This window comes from Bos mutus, chromosome 13 (assembly GCF_027580195.1).
Source record: "Bos mutus isolate GX-2022 chromosome 13, NWIPB_WYAK_1.1, whole genome shotgun sequence".
In the NCBI taxonomy this organism is placed as follows: domain Eukaryota; kingdom Metazoa; phylum Chordata; class Mammalia; order Artiodactyla; family Bovidae; genus Bos; species Bos mutus.
Genome location: NC_091629.1, coordinates 44,012,590 through 44,028,510, shown reverse-complemented (window position 1 = coordinate 44,028,510; position 15,921 = coordinate 44,012,590). Strand labels below are relative to the sequence as shown.

At 44.3% G+C, this 15,921-nt stretch overlaps 1 protein-coding gene and 1 long non-coding RNA gene across 2 annotated transcripts in view; one reads left to right on the top strand and one right to left on the bottom strand.

Annotated features, from left to right (window-relative positions):
* The first annotated feature begins 377 nt into the window (after window positions 1–377).
* CASS4 (Cas scaffold protein family member 4) overlaps window positions 378–15,921 on the top strand; it is a 37,391-nt gene continuing 21,847 nt past the window's right edge. Inside the window, exon 1 of the mRNA XM_070381513.1 lies at window positions 378–984. Coding sequence (XP_070237614.1) covers window positions 949–984 — 36 coding nt within the window. The 5' untranslated portion in view covers window positions 378–948. The remainder of the gene's footprint in view (window positions 985–15,921) is intronic.
* Window positions 873–5,898, bottom strand: LOC138990446 (uncharacterized). Its single transcript, XR_011466571.1, has 3 exons — window positions 5,747–5,898; window positions 3,359–3,488; window positions 873–1,001 (listed from the first exon to the last, which is right to left on the bottom strand). It is a non-coding gene; the product is annotated as an uncharacterized lncRNA (long non-coding RNA).

Genomic DNA, 15,921 nt, shown 5'->3' with positions numbered 1-15,921 from the left:
GGAAACTCAGGTTCGATTCTTGGATGGGGAAGATCCCCTGGAGAAGGAAATGGCAACCCTCTCCAGTATTCTTGCCTGGGACATCCCATAAACAGAGGAGCCTGGTGGGCTACAGCTCAAAGGGTTGCAAAGAACTGGACATGACTGAGCAACTAAACACGCGTGCTCACAACAAAAGTGGAGCAATTTAGCAAGTTGTCCTGAATTGCATGATGAACTAGCATTGTGGCTTCAAGTTCAGATGGTGGGTGGGTGAGATTTGAGAGATAATATACTTGTATTGACAAGTGCTCAGCATAGCCCTGCTGCAGAGACAGCACCCAAAGACCAGGGGGTGGGCAGTGGGGGTTGGAGCAGGGGGAAGTGTGTGCCTGACCCAGAAAGATGTGGGAGGAGGTCTCCTGGATACCGCTCCCCCATCCCCGGACTCGTTTTCTCTGGCTGTTGCAGGGCAAGTTTTAAGGGGCGAGAAGGAAGAAACACTGACCACTATCAGAAATTTGTCCTGGCGGCCTCTAATCAGAGAAATAAGTTTGATCTGTCCAGTGGGAGTTGTTCCACAGCGTTCAGGGAATGAGACTGCCGTGCGTTCATACACTCAGCTTTTCAAAGTAGGAACTTCACCCTATAAAGGAGAAGACTATTTTTTTCCCCTTTTGCGGTTTCTCAGAGCAAATGTGTGACAGTCTCTACTCATAGACGTTAGGCATTGAGGAGTGAGGGTGGCCTTGATTTCTTATCTTCCCTCCTTCATTTCTTTTCTTCTCCTCCTTTCCAGAAAGTCTGCCTTCTGGGAGAACCATTCTGACAATTTCCTGTGCTGTCAGATAGCTCCATAGAATTCAGTTTCTGAGAACCAGCCAGAGGCATGCAGTGACATTGCGTAACCGCTTCTGAAGTCAGAGATATTAGCCGCCGGGCTCAGAGGAGCTGGTTCACACGAGCAACATGAAAGGAGCAGGCATCCTGGACGGAGCGCCCAAGGTGAGTGGCCGGGCGGTCTGCAGGGGCAGAAGTTGGAGGAGTCTGGGTTAAGGACAGCGGCTGATTTCAGTGCTGAGTTTCTGATGAAGTAAAAAATGTAACAGTAACATGTAAGCTCTAGAGGAGAAAGTTTCATGGGAGTTTAAGTGCAGAAAATATATGTGCTATAAAGCTCCTTACCAGTCTGACTCAGAGATGGATGCAAATTATTTTCTAGCAAAACTCAGTGTACATGACTGATAACACAACCCACCTCTTTGTGCCCATTCACCTTCTAACACATTTCTGAGCAAGACATAGGTCTCTGCTCTGGCCCTGAGCCCTCAGCAGGCTTTCCTATGCTGTTTTCATGCTGTTTTCATGATACCTTCTGTACTGATTATTCCTGAGCAGAGCTCAAGTCTGTGGCAGGGATCAAAAAGGTTTTGCTATTTAGAAAGTTGAAATAACTGCTTAAAAAAGAAAACAAAAAGACTGCTCAGACACAAGGAAAGTGAAGGTCAGGGTTATTTTGCTACATCTTTTTAAAAATTCTAAGTAGAACAGGAAAAAGAAATGAAGCAATTATGAAATGGGAAGCTTGCTTATATGATTAAATATGTGATATTTATTATTATAATAATAATCATAGGTGTCATTAGTGAAAGTTACAGCTGAAAAACCCATGACAGCCTCTCTAATGTATATTAGCTATCCTAGAATTTTGTACTCAACTATTTTCTTTGAAAAAAATTTAAAGCACTGGTAAAACAGAAAAAAAAAAAAATGCAGTAAACTTGTGCATTATCCTTTACCTAGATTCACTGATTCCAGGCACTTTATCACATTTGTGATCTATTTATATATTTTTTATATATAAACCTATATATATTTAGACACAGGCTACATTCACATTTTCCAGAAATCCAAAAATATCCTTTCTATCTTTTTTGGCTATTACTATGTCTTTGTGTATGTGTGTGTTTGTTTTTCTAACCCCAAACTCATTCCAGGATCACACATTTTGTTTGTTAGGTCTCTGTCAACCTTAATCTAGAACAATCCACTACTTTTTATTTCTTTCATAACATTGACATTTTCTATGAATATCCAGATTTTTTTATAATTTAGACTTATTTTTATTTATGGGCCGCTAAATCTGCCCAGTTTCTACAGCACTTTGTAGCATGTGATTAACATATATATACATGCGTGTAACATATATTTGATAGTCTCAGCAGTCCCATAAAATTCTATTATCGATATTATACAGATAGTAACAGCTGACCCTTACTGACTGTCCATCTGCCAGGCCTGGTGCTGAGTTTTCTGCTTGCTTTTCATTATATCCTCTCGACATCTCCATGAGGTAGGTGTGTTACTCTTATCCTCATTTTACAGATGAGGAAAGTAGACCAGATGACCTTGAAACAACTTGACAAGGTCATTTGCTAGTTAGTAGAATGCCAGGTACCAACCAGGCAGACTGACCCAAGCCCCAGCTCTTAACCACCTCACTATATCCTGATCCTTAGGCAAGAGGTCCACACTCTTTTCATAAAGAGCCAGATAGTGTTTTATGCTCTGTGGGCCACCTCTGATCTCCAGTGCATATTCTTGTTTGTTTTTACAACCCTTTAAAAATATGAAATCATTCTTAACTCTTGGACCGGTCATGCAGATTTGGTCTAAAGGCCCTAGATTGCCGACCCAAGTCTTAGATGAATGACATGTGAACTTGTTCAAATGCCCCCACCCAGTAAGGGCAGTCCCAGGGCAAGAACCCAAGTCTTCCACTCCCAGTCCTAAGGCAGCCTCACCTCACGGCTTCCCCAGCATTCCTATAAAACCACCAATACACAAAGAAAATAATATACTTTTTAAAATGGCTTTACAAGAGCGGGAGCAGTAACTGAATATCTGTGGGGCTTCTTGTCTTTCACAGTGAAAATTATGTATTAGAATGCTGTCTGTTTTAGCACTGTTGATCTACCTCAGTATTTTTAATGCCTACATTGCTGTTTAGGTGCTTCTGATTTGATGGTAACACAGTACGTGAAGGGGTCATGCCATGGGAGTGGTCCCCCGCATCGGGGCATCTGACTTTAAAGCAACCCTGCTTTTCACTTGGGTGACCCGAGTGTTTCCCCAACGCCTCTCATGTCCCGATGTCTGCCTGTGCACGTCGGGAGGCGAGCAGAGCCCTCCCAGGCTGTTCCCCAGTGTTGCTGCTTAACAGCCAACCTGGACTTCCTCGTCACTAGAATTTCACCTGTGTGCACAGCAGGCTCTGTGTAATTGTCTGACTTTTATTAAGTTTCCCCAAACTGTCTTATTAAATGAAGAGAAAAACTGAAAAATAAACGTGATAAAATTAGAGCTAGGAAACACTGACCTCAAACAGTGTGACTGCAGCAAAAATAGAGACCATGATGCGTTGGCAAGTTGGTAAATCCAGCCTCTCAGTGGACTGTAGCTGACGGGCTCCATGTTCAACTCATTCAAGAAAAGCTAGAAAATCAGGTCTAAAAGACAAGATGAATAAGTGGTTTTATTAAATGTAATGCAAATTGTGTTTACTTCTGAGTGTGTGTGTGTGTGTGTGCGTGTGCGTGCACACGTCCACACACTTAGAAGTGATACTGAAAATAGCATCTTTGTCTCCCTGGAGTGAATGTCCAGAAATCGAAAGAGGAATCCTGGGTCAAATAAGCATGGTGGTTATTTTCCATCATTTTCTGAGAATCTCGACTATTTGAAAACCTACTTTCTGTAGTATTTTCTCTACAGTCTAGACGTTCTCTCTTATGAGTAGAGCTATAGGCTGTTTGCTCACTTGGTTTTCTGAAGGGAATTTTCAGACAAGTGTCTTCATTGTGTTACTGAAAGGTGGATGGTCCAGAGAACTGACTTAAATCATGTTTATGTTTTAAGAACTTTTAAATGTCCTGAAATGTTCTCAGCATTTCAGATTTCAGCTTCAATTGAAAAGCAAATGGTCCTGCTTCATTGCACCTCTAAGTGAAATGGTTCCAGAATCAGTCAAGCAGGGTCTATAGTGAAGACTTTGAATTGTTTTTTTAAAAAAACCACCAACATTCCCAGGGTTGGTTTAGACCCTGATAGACTAGGGTGGCATCAGAGTGTCCACCGGTTGCTGAGACTCTCCTGCTCTGGTGCTTCTGGGCAAGAATGCTCACTGAGGCTTTGTTTGTGAGTGGGGAACAATTTCAGGCTCTCCTTATACCTTTAGAAGCTCTGAAGTATAATGATCCACTCCCACCAGCTCCCCCACTGGAGCTGAATTCTTCCCTGAACGAATTCCTTCCCCTTCTCCCCTGCCATTCCTGGCCTGGCATGCTTCTCTCTTCCTGTGGCTGGACCACTGGGTACTCCTATCAAGCATCTCGCCAGCCAAAGGCCTCTCTGCACCACCCTGTCTAAACCGCCTCCCTTTAGACACCCACTGCATCATCTCACCATCCATCTCAGCCTCTCTTATCAAGATGGGAGATTGATTGTTTCCTGCTCTGGAAAGTCAACTCCATTAAGGATAGATCTGGGCTTTCTCATTCGGCGCTACAACTTTATGTATTTATTTATAGCTGTGCTGGATCTTCATGGCTGCACAAGGACTTTCTCTAGTTGCAGAGAATGGTGGGGGTACTCTCTAGTTGTGGAGTGCAGGTTCCTCGTTATGGTGCTTTCTCTTCTTGCAGAGCGGGGGCTGTAGGTGCACGGGCTGCAGTAGTTATGGCTCCCAGGCTCTAGGCTCAATAGTTGTGGCGCACAGGCTATGTTGTCCGTGGCTTGTGGGATCTTCCCGATCAGGGGCGGAACCTGTGTTTCCTACATTGGCAGGTGGATTCTTTACCACTGAGCCACCAGGGAAACCCTCAGTGCTGCATCTTTAGTGCCTACACACAGTAGGTATTCAAGAAATACCTAGGTGTATGTGTGTGTGAATGAATGGGAGGTTGACAGGCGTGCAGAGCCCTTGCAAAACAGCCTTGAGGACAGGAACGGTACTTCCTGCTTACAGATGTCTGGGAACAGAGGTCATCCCTGACTCTCAGCTCTCCTAAGCCCTCCCTGGCCCCAACCTGACCCACCTCTTAACCTAGACACTTGAGAATCACCTGCTCCTTCTCCCGTGATCAGATGTTGCCTTATCTCTGAGCCTTTGCAACCAAAGTCATAGCCATAAGCACTGGTGGCCTCCCTCTGACTTTATCCAGCGCTTGACCCCTTCACCTGCCTCCCAAGGCAGGACAGGCTGACACAGAACCCAGTGGAAAACATAGCTCATGGTTCACTGTCATCCTTTTACCCAACACATAGTTATCGAGCTCTGGGGATCAGGGTGATCAACAAAGAGCCAACGTTCCTGTGGGGTCAGAAGGTCAGTTAAGTCAGTAAAGGGACGCAATGATTTCAGATGCTGCTAACTGCCCTAAAGAAAACAAAACAGGGTGACCTGACAGAGGTGGTAGACAGAAAGGACCTCTCTGGAAACCAGAATGATGGGGAAAGTATTCCAGGCAGAGGGAACAGCAAATGCAAGGGCAGGAATGAACTGAGCAGAGCAGAGTGTCGGTGAAAAGGCCAGTGATGTTAGAGAAGAGTCACAAGGGGAGAAAGTGTCAGCAGCAACATTTGAGGGGTCGGCAGTGTCCTGTGCACACTGGGGCTCGTCGACGCTGGAAGAACTTGGACTGCGAACTTGGACTGCAGCGGAAACCAGTGGCCTGTTTAAAGCAGGAGGTGACACGGGCTGTCTTACCTTTTAAGAGATCACTCAGGCTTCTGGGTGCCCATGGACAGTCAGTAGGAGACAGCAGAAGCAGGAGGTGATTCAGGAGACAGAGCAGGGCTTCCTTTTCCATCTCAGATGGTACCCTGCTGTTCTCAGTGCACACGGAGAAGAATCATTCGCTCTGCCTTTTGAAAAAAATAAGACATTTGGTGTTCAAAAGTGTCAGGAGATGTGAACAGAAGGAAGATTAAATAAAGGTATAAATAGCTTTTAGTGAACTGCGTGTGCTAAATAGTTTTCTTTTTAAGGAACTGATTTTTTTTTTTAATTTTTAATTGCAGGATAATTGCTTTACCATAGAACAGTGTGAATCAGCCTTAAGTAGACATATATCCCATATATTCCCTTCCTCTTGAACCTCCCTCCCACCCAACCCTGATTTTTTTTTTTGCCACACTGAGTGGCCTGAGAGATAAGTACCCAGAATAGGGATTGAACCCTTGCCCCCCTGTAGTGGAAGCTCAGAATCTTAACCACTGGACCGCGAGGAAAGTCCCAAGAAACTGATGTTTATTTTCACCAACTTTATTTCCATTTTCTGTTGAAAATCCTTTCCTTCATTCCACAAATATTAAGCCAGATGCTGCTCTAAATGCCACAGAGAAAAAAGGTTTGGTCCCCTTTTTCAATACTTAATAAATCATCATTAGCATTAACAATCTAGTACAGAATATTCTTTCCCCTGTTTGATAACCTTTAATTCCCTTAACAGAGTATTTACTAAAGAGCTCACTTTGCTGGGGGGAGAGGGGGTGGGATTGAGCGGGGCGGGGCGGGGAGGAAGCAAAACAGAACACCATCGAGCTTACCCTTAAAGTTAAAAACGCCTATTAGGAGACTTTTCAAAGGAAAGTGGCCTGCATGATAATGGAATGGGGAAGTGGCTGTAGAAACATGTGTGGTCATCTTGGAACCGTGATGACTCAGAGAGGAAATGACAAGAGGGGAAATAACTTCAAAGGAGGAAGGTGGGAGGCTAGTAACAACAACAAAAAATGCCCCTATAAGTGATACTCGAAGACTTCAACATGAGTTGCAAAAAGGGGAAGTCATCTGTTAGGAACCATTTCCAAATGCAGTGCTCATGAGCCATGTGTTTAGCAGAATGGGAGAGGGCTCTTGTGTGCTCATGGCCAGGACAGAGTTAGGACCTAGAGTGCAGCATGTGCGCCTGCGCCGGAGAGGTCACTCCTCCCAGGGAGGCTTTGCCAGTTCTTAAGGCAGCTCAAGGAAGTGTTAATCCTGGGCAAGTCCAGGCGACCCATCTGCCCATTCAGAGTGGTTTGCCATGAGTTTATAAATTAGTGAACCGGTTGTTCTTTTTCTTTAAACCATTGCTTCTCAAGACTTCTCTGGTGGTCCAGTGTTAAGACTCTGGGCTGCCAGGGCAGGGGTCATGGGTTTGATTCCTGGTCAGGGAACTAACCTTTGCTTCACAAAAGCAACAGCAGTTTTGTTTGTCACACATTTGTTACAGCAGCCTATCATTTGGGGTTGGCGTTGGAGACAACTGGGGTAAGAAAGCAGTAGGATGCTTCTCTCTTGGAGATATTTGACACCTGGTTAACAAAAGCTGAAAGGTGCTTGGTGGTCCAGTGGCTAAGACTCCAAGCTCCCAGGGCAGCAGACCCTGGTTCGATCCTTGGTCAGGGAACTAGATTCTGCACACCGCAACTAAGACCTGCTGTAGCCAGATAAATAAATAAATATTTTAAAAAAGAATGTTCACTTGGGTGCAGAATTTAAACTCACAGGTTGAAAGAGCATGAGAGTCAATTACTAACAGCGGAAACATCAACTGGCTTCTATACTTTGGGAAACACCAAAATGAGGGGATCAAGAAATCAACAGGGACAGTTGCAGAGCACATAGTCTATAACCTTCCTTGTGGTGTCTCCTGTAAGGCTAGCAATTGGTTTGTCTGTGACTCATTACTAACAACAAAATGAATAAACCTGGTAACCTGGAAAAAAATTCCTGCTAACAGAATGGGAGAAGAACTTAACAGGTAGCTTGTTGTTTTCCTAACAACGCTAAATATGACCCTAGGCAATGGAGAATTCCGTGAACAAGTATGAACCTTCACTTATTTCTCTGCAATCTATTAAATAGCTTGGACCAGTTTTGAATTCTTCCTGATCAGTCAAATGGAAAAACCACACCCTACAGGGACTTTGACCTCAGTCACACAAGATTATTTTAGGTGTGGTTCATAGATGGGACATTTGTTAATGTTAGCTATGTATTCTAATGTGCATTGGGAAAAAACTAAGGCTGGCTTATCAAATTTTTTATTTCATAGGTCATATTGCTTTGGGAGAGTTTTTTTTTTAATTGGTTTAATTTAATATTGTTCTTTAAGTTAGAAAGTATACGAACAGCACACAGGGTATGACAGGAAGCATGCAGTTAATAGTCACCCTTCCTGGTGGCTCAGATGGTAAAGTGTCTGCCTGTTACGTAGGAGACCTGGGTTCGATCCTGGGTCAGGAAGATTCCCCTGGAGGAGAAAATTTCCACTCCAGTACCCCTGCCTGGAAAATCCCATGGATGGAGGAGCCCAGTAGGCTACAGTCCATGGAGTTGCAAAGAGTCGAACACAACTGAGTGACTTCACTTTCCTTTTTTCCTTTCCTATGCAGTTAATAGGACACGAAGTTTAAGAAGCACAGTCTTAGACAAAGCTTTCCCCTAATAAGGGTGGTGTAATTGCTTCAGACTGCTCAAAGGCCATGAAACACCTTCTTTGGTCTCCATGCCATTCCTTCCCTTTACCTTTCAAAGCAAGAAAAAAGGAAGAAAGGAAGGAAAAGATGAGATAGGAAAAGATCCCACCTGTCACTTTCTTTAATTCCTCTGATGACTTTCACAAAATAGGAGATAAGAATAAGAGAAGAAACTGTGCAAAATGCAGTGGGGAGTGGGTTGGAGCTGGATGGGAACCCTACACTTTCAGATGAGGGTCCTGTCCTGAGATCCAGGAAATTCTCAGCTACTTGCCCTCCTCCCTCCACAAGTTTCTCACAAGAGAAGGCTGAATCCCAACCACTTACCTTGGCCCACCTTTGCTCTCAACAACTCTTGTCCCCAAACCAAGTATCTTAAACAAAAATTCAGGGACTTGTCTAGCAAGGAATGAACTTCGAGGTGGGGAGGGGCTTTGGGGAATGGATGAACAAATATGCTGTGTCTCTAGGGCACTACAGGCTACAAAAACAGTTTGGTACAACACCAACCTGTCTTGGGCCACATCCAAAAAGATCAATTACTTAGAAGACCCGGGAGATCTTCATTGTTGCATCATTTCAACCCTGAGCTTAGACTAAGGAAACTTGTTCACCTTGCTCCCCCTAATACACATCAGACGTACAGTTGGTGCTTAATAAGTGTCAAATCAGTGAAGCAGGGAAAGCATATTTTAGCAAAGTTCCCATGAATAGGGGAAGTATATTCAAACATCTGGGTCTGGTGAAGACCCAAATCTATTGGATAACCACACTATTCAGGCATCAGGGAAGAAAATGCCTCATTTCCACTCAGTGGCTTTGGAATTTTTTTCTGGCCACTGTCTCTTCCTCAAACTCTTATTAGTCGACAATGCCTTCTGCGGCTACAGAAGTCCCCGTGTGAGAGACTTTTACATCTGAACCATCAGGAAGAATTCAAAGCTGAAAAGATCAGAGTTCAACATTATGATGGAGAAATCAGTTAAGGTTTGTGCCTGTTCATATAGTCAGGATCATTTTTAGAGATGTTGAGAAAACAAGGAAACTTTCTTTTATTTGTTTCTATTTTTTTCTTTTAATATTTTTGATGCATTCTTATCATGCTCTTTCTTTCTTTATTTGGTTGTACTGGTCTTCATTGCTGCTCTCAGGCTTTCTCTAGTGAGGCGAGTGGGGGTTATTCTTTGCTGTGGTTCACGGGTTTCTCATTGCGACGCCTTCTCTTGTTGCAGAGCATGGGCTCTAGGGCAAGCGGGCTTCTGTAGTTGCGGCTCTCGGGCCCTAGAGCTTGGGCTCAGTAGTTGTGGCTCACAGGCTTAGTTGCTCTCTGACATGTAGGATCTTCCTAGACCAAAGATCAAACCCGTGTCCCATGCATCGGCAGGTGGATTCTTTACCAACGAGCCACCAGGAAAGTCCTGTTTCTCTTAATCTGGAAAAGTGTATTTCAATATCTCAGCTAAATAACTTCAGATGTTCTCTGCATTCTGGAGTCTTTCCATCCAGAACTTTTCAACTTTTTCCTCAAAGTAGAGTGGAAGCCAGTTATTTTCCTAGCCCATCCAAGCAAATTAATATTAAGCACAAGAAAGACAGCAGTTTTCCCTCAGCATCTCTCATTTAACTACTTTGCAAAGTTAAAAAAAAAAACAAAACTCCAAGAGAAACTACTCTTCTTTATACTGTGGGGATGATGCAAGAAATTACTTAGCTCTCACTTCATTAAAAAAAAATCTAAAAACTTCTGAAATTGAAATGCAGATCATTGTAGCCACGGTGTCTCAAGTTCTGCAGCACCCATGTTTAGGCATGACACATTCAAAGGAAATAATTTAATAGAGTTGCCAATCTCCAGGCAAGTTCTGGTTGCGAAATGTACCATCTTGCTATGTTAAGTGACTCTCGGTTCCCTGTAACTTGTGGAATTTTACTTTTCAATGTAATTGTGGCTACAGAGAGCTGCTGAAATTCATGAAAGGAAAGAAAAGTTAAGATAACTTAAAGAAGAGAAAGAAGAGGAGGCCCGATGGCCTCGTAATACAACTCCATTCACAGGGAAAGTAACAAATGGTTAAACTAACACCTTCCCGGGTGTTAGACGCATGAGCAGCTGCAGCGTCCTGCCGCTGTTCATTTCTGGTCCTGGGAACAGTCCCCTCAAAGGAGGCCTCCCTTCTGGTCCAGGTGTTTGTGCCCAGGACATGTCATTCTGCAGCTGACCACAGGGGAGGGGGTATGATGGGGACAAACGCAGCCTGCCTCCCCCTTTTTCCTGGAGACTCATTCCATGCCTCTCTCACTTGCCTGGGCCAGCCCAGAAAAACCCTTCAGGCTTCTTCCAGACTAAACTTCTGTGATTTTTTTTTCCGATTTTGTTTATTTATGGCTGTGCTGGGTCTTCGTTGCTGCCCGCATGCTTTGTGGCGAGCACAGATACTTTCTAGTTGCAGTGTGCGGGTTTCTCATTGCAGTGGCTTCTCTTATTGCAGAGCATGGGCTCTAGGGCACGCAGGCTTCAGTAGTTGTGGCCCACAGATCTAGTTGCCCCGTAGCATGTGGAATCTTCCTGGACCAAGGTTGGAACCTGTGTTCCCTGCATTGGCAGGTGGATTCTTCACCAGTGGACCACCAGGACGTCCCAACTTCTGTGATTCTTAACACACCTGCAGTTAGACCCTGTTGCATTTATTTTTAATATTATTTATTGATTTTTTTGGCCGCATCGGGTCTCAGTTGCAGCATGCAAGAGTTTTCATTGTGGCACACAGAGTCCTCTCTAGCTCTGGCACACCGGCTTAGTTGCCCAGTGACATGTGGGATCTTACTCCCCAACCAGGGATCGAACCCGTATCTCCTGCATTGGAAGGCAGATTCTTAACCAGTGGACCAGCAGGGAAGTCCCTGACCCTGTTGCATCTAAGTGGTAGGTCTTTGTTGCCTTCTCTGGGGATCTTCACGCTGTAGTCCTACTCTCAAGGAGCTGGGGAGAAAAAAACACTGACAAAATCAGCCAGTTCTCGACAATGGTCCAAACACTTCTCAGCATCTTTCAAGATGTAAATGGTCCTCTGAATGGATGGACAACGAGAGTGCCATCGATGGTGTGAGTTATCCTGGAAGTTCATGAAGCATCTCCCCAGGTGTGAGATGCTTTTACGTGACAAAATGCTTTTGGCTGAGATGAAGACTGGCTTGGTCAAGGTTCCCATCTAGCAAATCTGGAAGTAGAACAGGGATCATGACAAGCAGAAGCACAAGTTTACCAACACAGAAGCCATTTTCTTCCAACAGAACAGAACCCTCTTTACACTAGATTATTGAATTGAAAAATCAAAACATGCACATGTGATTTAAAAAACTGAAACTGTTCCAGTAAACATGGACTGAAAGCATGTTTTCCTTTAATCCCAGATCTCTAGGGTTTCCTGGTCTCCAGTTCCCCAAACCAGAGGGGGAGCCCAATGACTTAGGTCTTCTTCCAGAAAGATGCTGTCCTCATAGAAGCCTACCATCTGCAGTTTCTCATCTTGCATTTAAAAATATTAGCATTCAGGGATTTTCTGGTGGTTAAGTGGTTAGGACTCTGAACTTTTGCTGCCCAGGTCCAAGTTCAACCCTTGGTCAGGGAGCTAAGATCCCACAAGCTGCATGACAGTCAAATAATAATACTCTGTTTTTGAGACTGTTCCACTTCAGCTCATATAAACTCTACCTCATTATTTTTCATGACTGTATAGTATTCCATTATACAAATGTGTCATTATTTGTCAGTAATTACATTGAAGCCATTGTCTGAATTCTAATGCAGTATCTAATTCTGATGCTCTAACCATGCAACTTATCCAACTGTGTTAAAATGTTTTTTATCAGATTGCCATCCCTCTCTCCTGAGGCACCCTTGGTCATTTCCTCATCCAGAGAAATGCACATGACATCGTGTGATGGACAGTGTGATAGACAGTAACCACTATGACTTGTAGGCTAAAAGGAAGACTCCAGGGTCAGATTTGCCTGTGTGCCAATCTTGGTTCTATTCCTTGCCTCTCTGAGCAGCTTTAGACTACTCACTCACCCTTTCTGTGCCTTAACTTTCACATCTCTTAAATGGGACATTAGTAACAGTCCCTGCTTTATGGAATTGTGACTACCAAGTGAGATAATCAATACTAATTACTTATCCCAGTGCCTGGAACTGAGTTGAAAAGCTATGAGCAATCCTTATGAATGAGGTACTGGCTAAATTAGTAAACAACAGCATGAACATGACTCAATATACCTCCGGAAGATTAGAGAGAATTTTTTTTCTCTTTGATTAATTACAGGAACTCAATATTAGCTGACACACAGTGTGTACGAAGTCTGCATTGTTATATGGACTTTGCAAAGTGGGGAGCCTCCCCAGAGAGTCTTTGCAGTGACTCCTTGAAAGCCTGTCTGCCCCTCCCTCATCTCTTCTAAGGTTACCTCGCAGAATGTTGTCGCTCATCAGCATCTCCCATGAAAAGATGTCATGTGGATACTGTGCTTCTTCCTCAGGGTTGTCCTTCTTCCTCTCTCTTTCTTCCCTTTTTGGAGAATGTGGGTGGGAAAGGAAAAATGGAGGTGGTAAGGGGATTTTTATTATGCTTTTGGAAACTTTTATTTCTCTCTCTCCTTTTTAAAAAAAAAATTATGCTTTAAAATTTGATGGAAAATAAACAGTCACAAGCCAACAGATAGCACCATTCTCTCTGCTTTGATCATTCTAAGCCTGTCTATGTATTTATATGATTTGAAATACTTCCAAGTACATTGAAGGGGAGACCTTTGTCTTTAAAGATGATCAAAGAGCTTTCTCCACTCTGCATTTACTCCTGATGTTCTGAGTCTGGACTCAGCAGCCTCATAAAGATGGATGAGAGAATACTGCATGGATCTCAAAGAAGTTCCTACATCCAGGAAAACCTTCATGAACCTCAGGGGTTCACATTTCCCATACACCACAGGATTTGAAATATTTACAGTATATGTGGTTTTAAAAATTGTGACTTCTGTATAACTGTTCTCTCTCATGGCCCTCAGAAGGGAAGTATGAACCATTCCATCACCTTCCCCTAAAACTAACTAAGAATTCTTGGAAGTAAGTCATGGAATCTGTGAGAAGGAAGCCAACATGCTAAACATGGACACTTTTCAAAGAAGGATTTTAGTAGAAGAAAAACACTCATCTTGTTAATGGGGTTCCATGACATTGTACAGAGCAGGGACCCAGCAACCACTTGCTACTCAGAGTTCCTTGCACATTTATGATCTCTATTTCTCCTTGTTTGTGGCATTTGTTTATTTACTACTTCCTGCTGTGTGCTGATGCCCTCATGGTATAATTACCTTCCCAAGGAAAAAAATCCTTTTCTAGCTACTTTAATGGAAACATCCCAGGATCCTTACTCTCCTATCCCCTGCCACTAACTCTGTAATTTCAGGTGTACAAGAGTCTGGGAGTGGAGGGAGACTTGTGAAGGATAAATCGAGGAGGGAGCAGGATTGGGCTGTGATGCTGCTGATCAGACCCTTGTGGAGGGAGAGAGGGGAGCCAGCAGGGGAGGACAGAGAGAGCCTCAGACTGTGAGCAATTTGCACATAGTCATGGATAACATAATGGGATGGGTGGGAGGCTTCAGAACAGAATGTCCATTAGAGGAGTCCTGCATTGGACATAAATGCTCCTGCGATCCCTAGTTTTAATGCCCGGTTTGCAAAGGAAGCCAGGGTGAGGCCTCTAAGACCCAAGCAGTGGGCTGGACTCAGCAGTAGAGAACTTCATTTGACCCCAGCATTAATAGTTATCTTTTGAAATCTGTCTGACCATGCCAAAGTCCCCACCACTCTCAAATGTCTGACACCTGGCCTTCCTCCCTGACATACACATACTTCTTTCCCTGGTTCTTATGATCATTTGAGTTTGCCTCTCCTGCCTATGGCTTCCCAGGTGGCTCAGTGGTAAAGAATCTGCCTGCAAATGCAGGAGATGCAAGAGACCCAGGTTTGATCCCTGGGTTGGGAAGATCCCCTGGAGTAGGAAATGGAAACCCACTCCAATATTTTTACCTGGAAACTTCCATAGGGAGAGAAGCCTGGTGGGCTGCAAAGTCCATGAGGCTGCCAAGAGTCGGGCATAACTGAGAGACTAAGCACACATGCACAGAGACTTTGGCAGATTAGAATAGGAATTGACTTGGACTTTGGGAGGCTGTGCAGTGAATCAGCCGTAGCAGGCTTCAGAGTCAGAGAGACTCGCATTTGGATCCCTACTTTCTGCCTGCCGCCTTATGACCTTAACCTCTCCTAGACACAGGCAACATAAAGCTCTGAAATATGGCAAAAGAATAGATGAGACCCAGCTAGAACATTCTGAGTTTCTGCCACTTTGCTCTTTCAAGTGAACTGAAGAAAAGTGGAAAGGCAAGCAGGAAGGCAAGCTGGGCTCTCGGAGAGCCAGTGTGGGGCAGTCGCCGAGGAGCCCATCCTCCTGGTCTAGAGAGGAGCTGACCACCCTGGCAGTGGGAATGATGCAGAAATAAAAGTCGGTAGCTTCAGCAGGTGGCATTTCTACAGGCTCCTCTAACCGGCCTCTGCTTAGAACTGTAGCTGCTTCTGCCAGCTTTTACATCACTGCAGAAGACAAAGTATGGGACCAAATCTCTCTCTCTGCCTCTTACTTCCCCTGATCCACAGTGCAACTCTCTTTCCTTCTCAGCAGTTATAACCCTGCCCTTCTTTCAAGACTCACCTCAGGATTACACACAATCCCTCAGCAGCTCCTCCCAACTGTGCTCCTACAGCCAACCACCACCCTCCTCTGAGCCTCAGGCCTCTCCCACCTGGACTGGACCACCACTGGCTTTGATGAGCTTCTTTGGCTTCACACCAGCTCCATCTAATCCCCTTCCCATCCAGAAATTAGAGAGAAGCGTCAGCCAATACGGAAGGAAGCTCTAGGTTTTTGTTTACTTCTTTCCAGACAACCTGGTCAGGGCTTCCATGATAGCTTAGCAGTAAAGAACCTACCTGCCATCGCAGGAGACGCAGGTTTGATCCCTGGGTTGGCGAGATCCCCTTGGAGAAGGAAATGGCAACCTGCTCCAGTATTCTTGACTGGGAAATCCTATGGACAGAGGAGCCTGTTGGGCTACAGTCCATGGGGTCGCAAAAGCATCGAACACAACTTAGCGACTCAATAGCAACAACAAGACAACCTGGACATCTTTCAGTTTCCCTGACTCACCATACAATTCACACAAATGCACAAACTCACTCCCTCCCTCACCCATTTCTCTTCCTCTGCCTGGATGATTTCTCCCCCTTTCTCAATCCGACTAATTTCTACTCACTTCCAGATTGCAACTTCCATGGCCAGTTCTCAGGAAAATGTTCTCT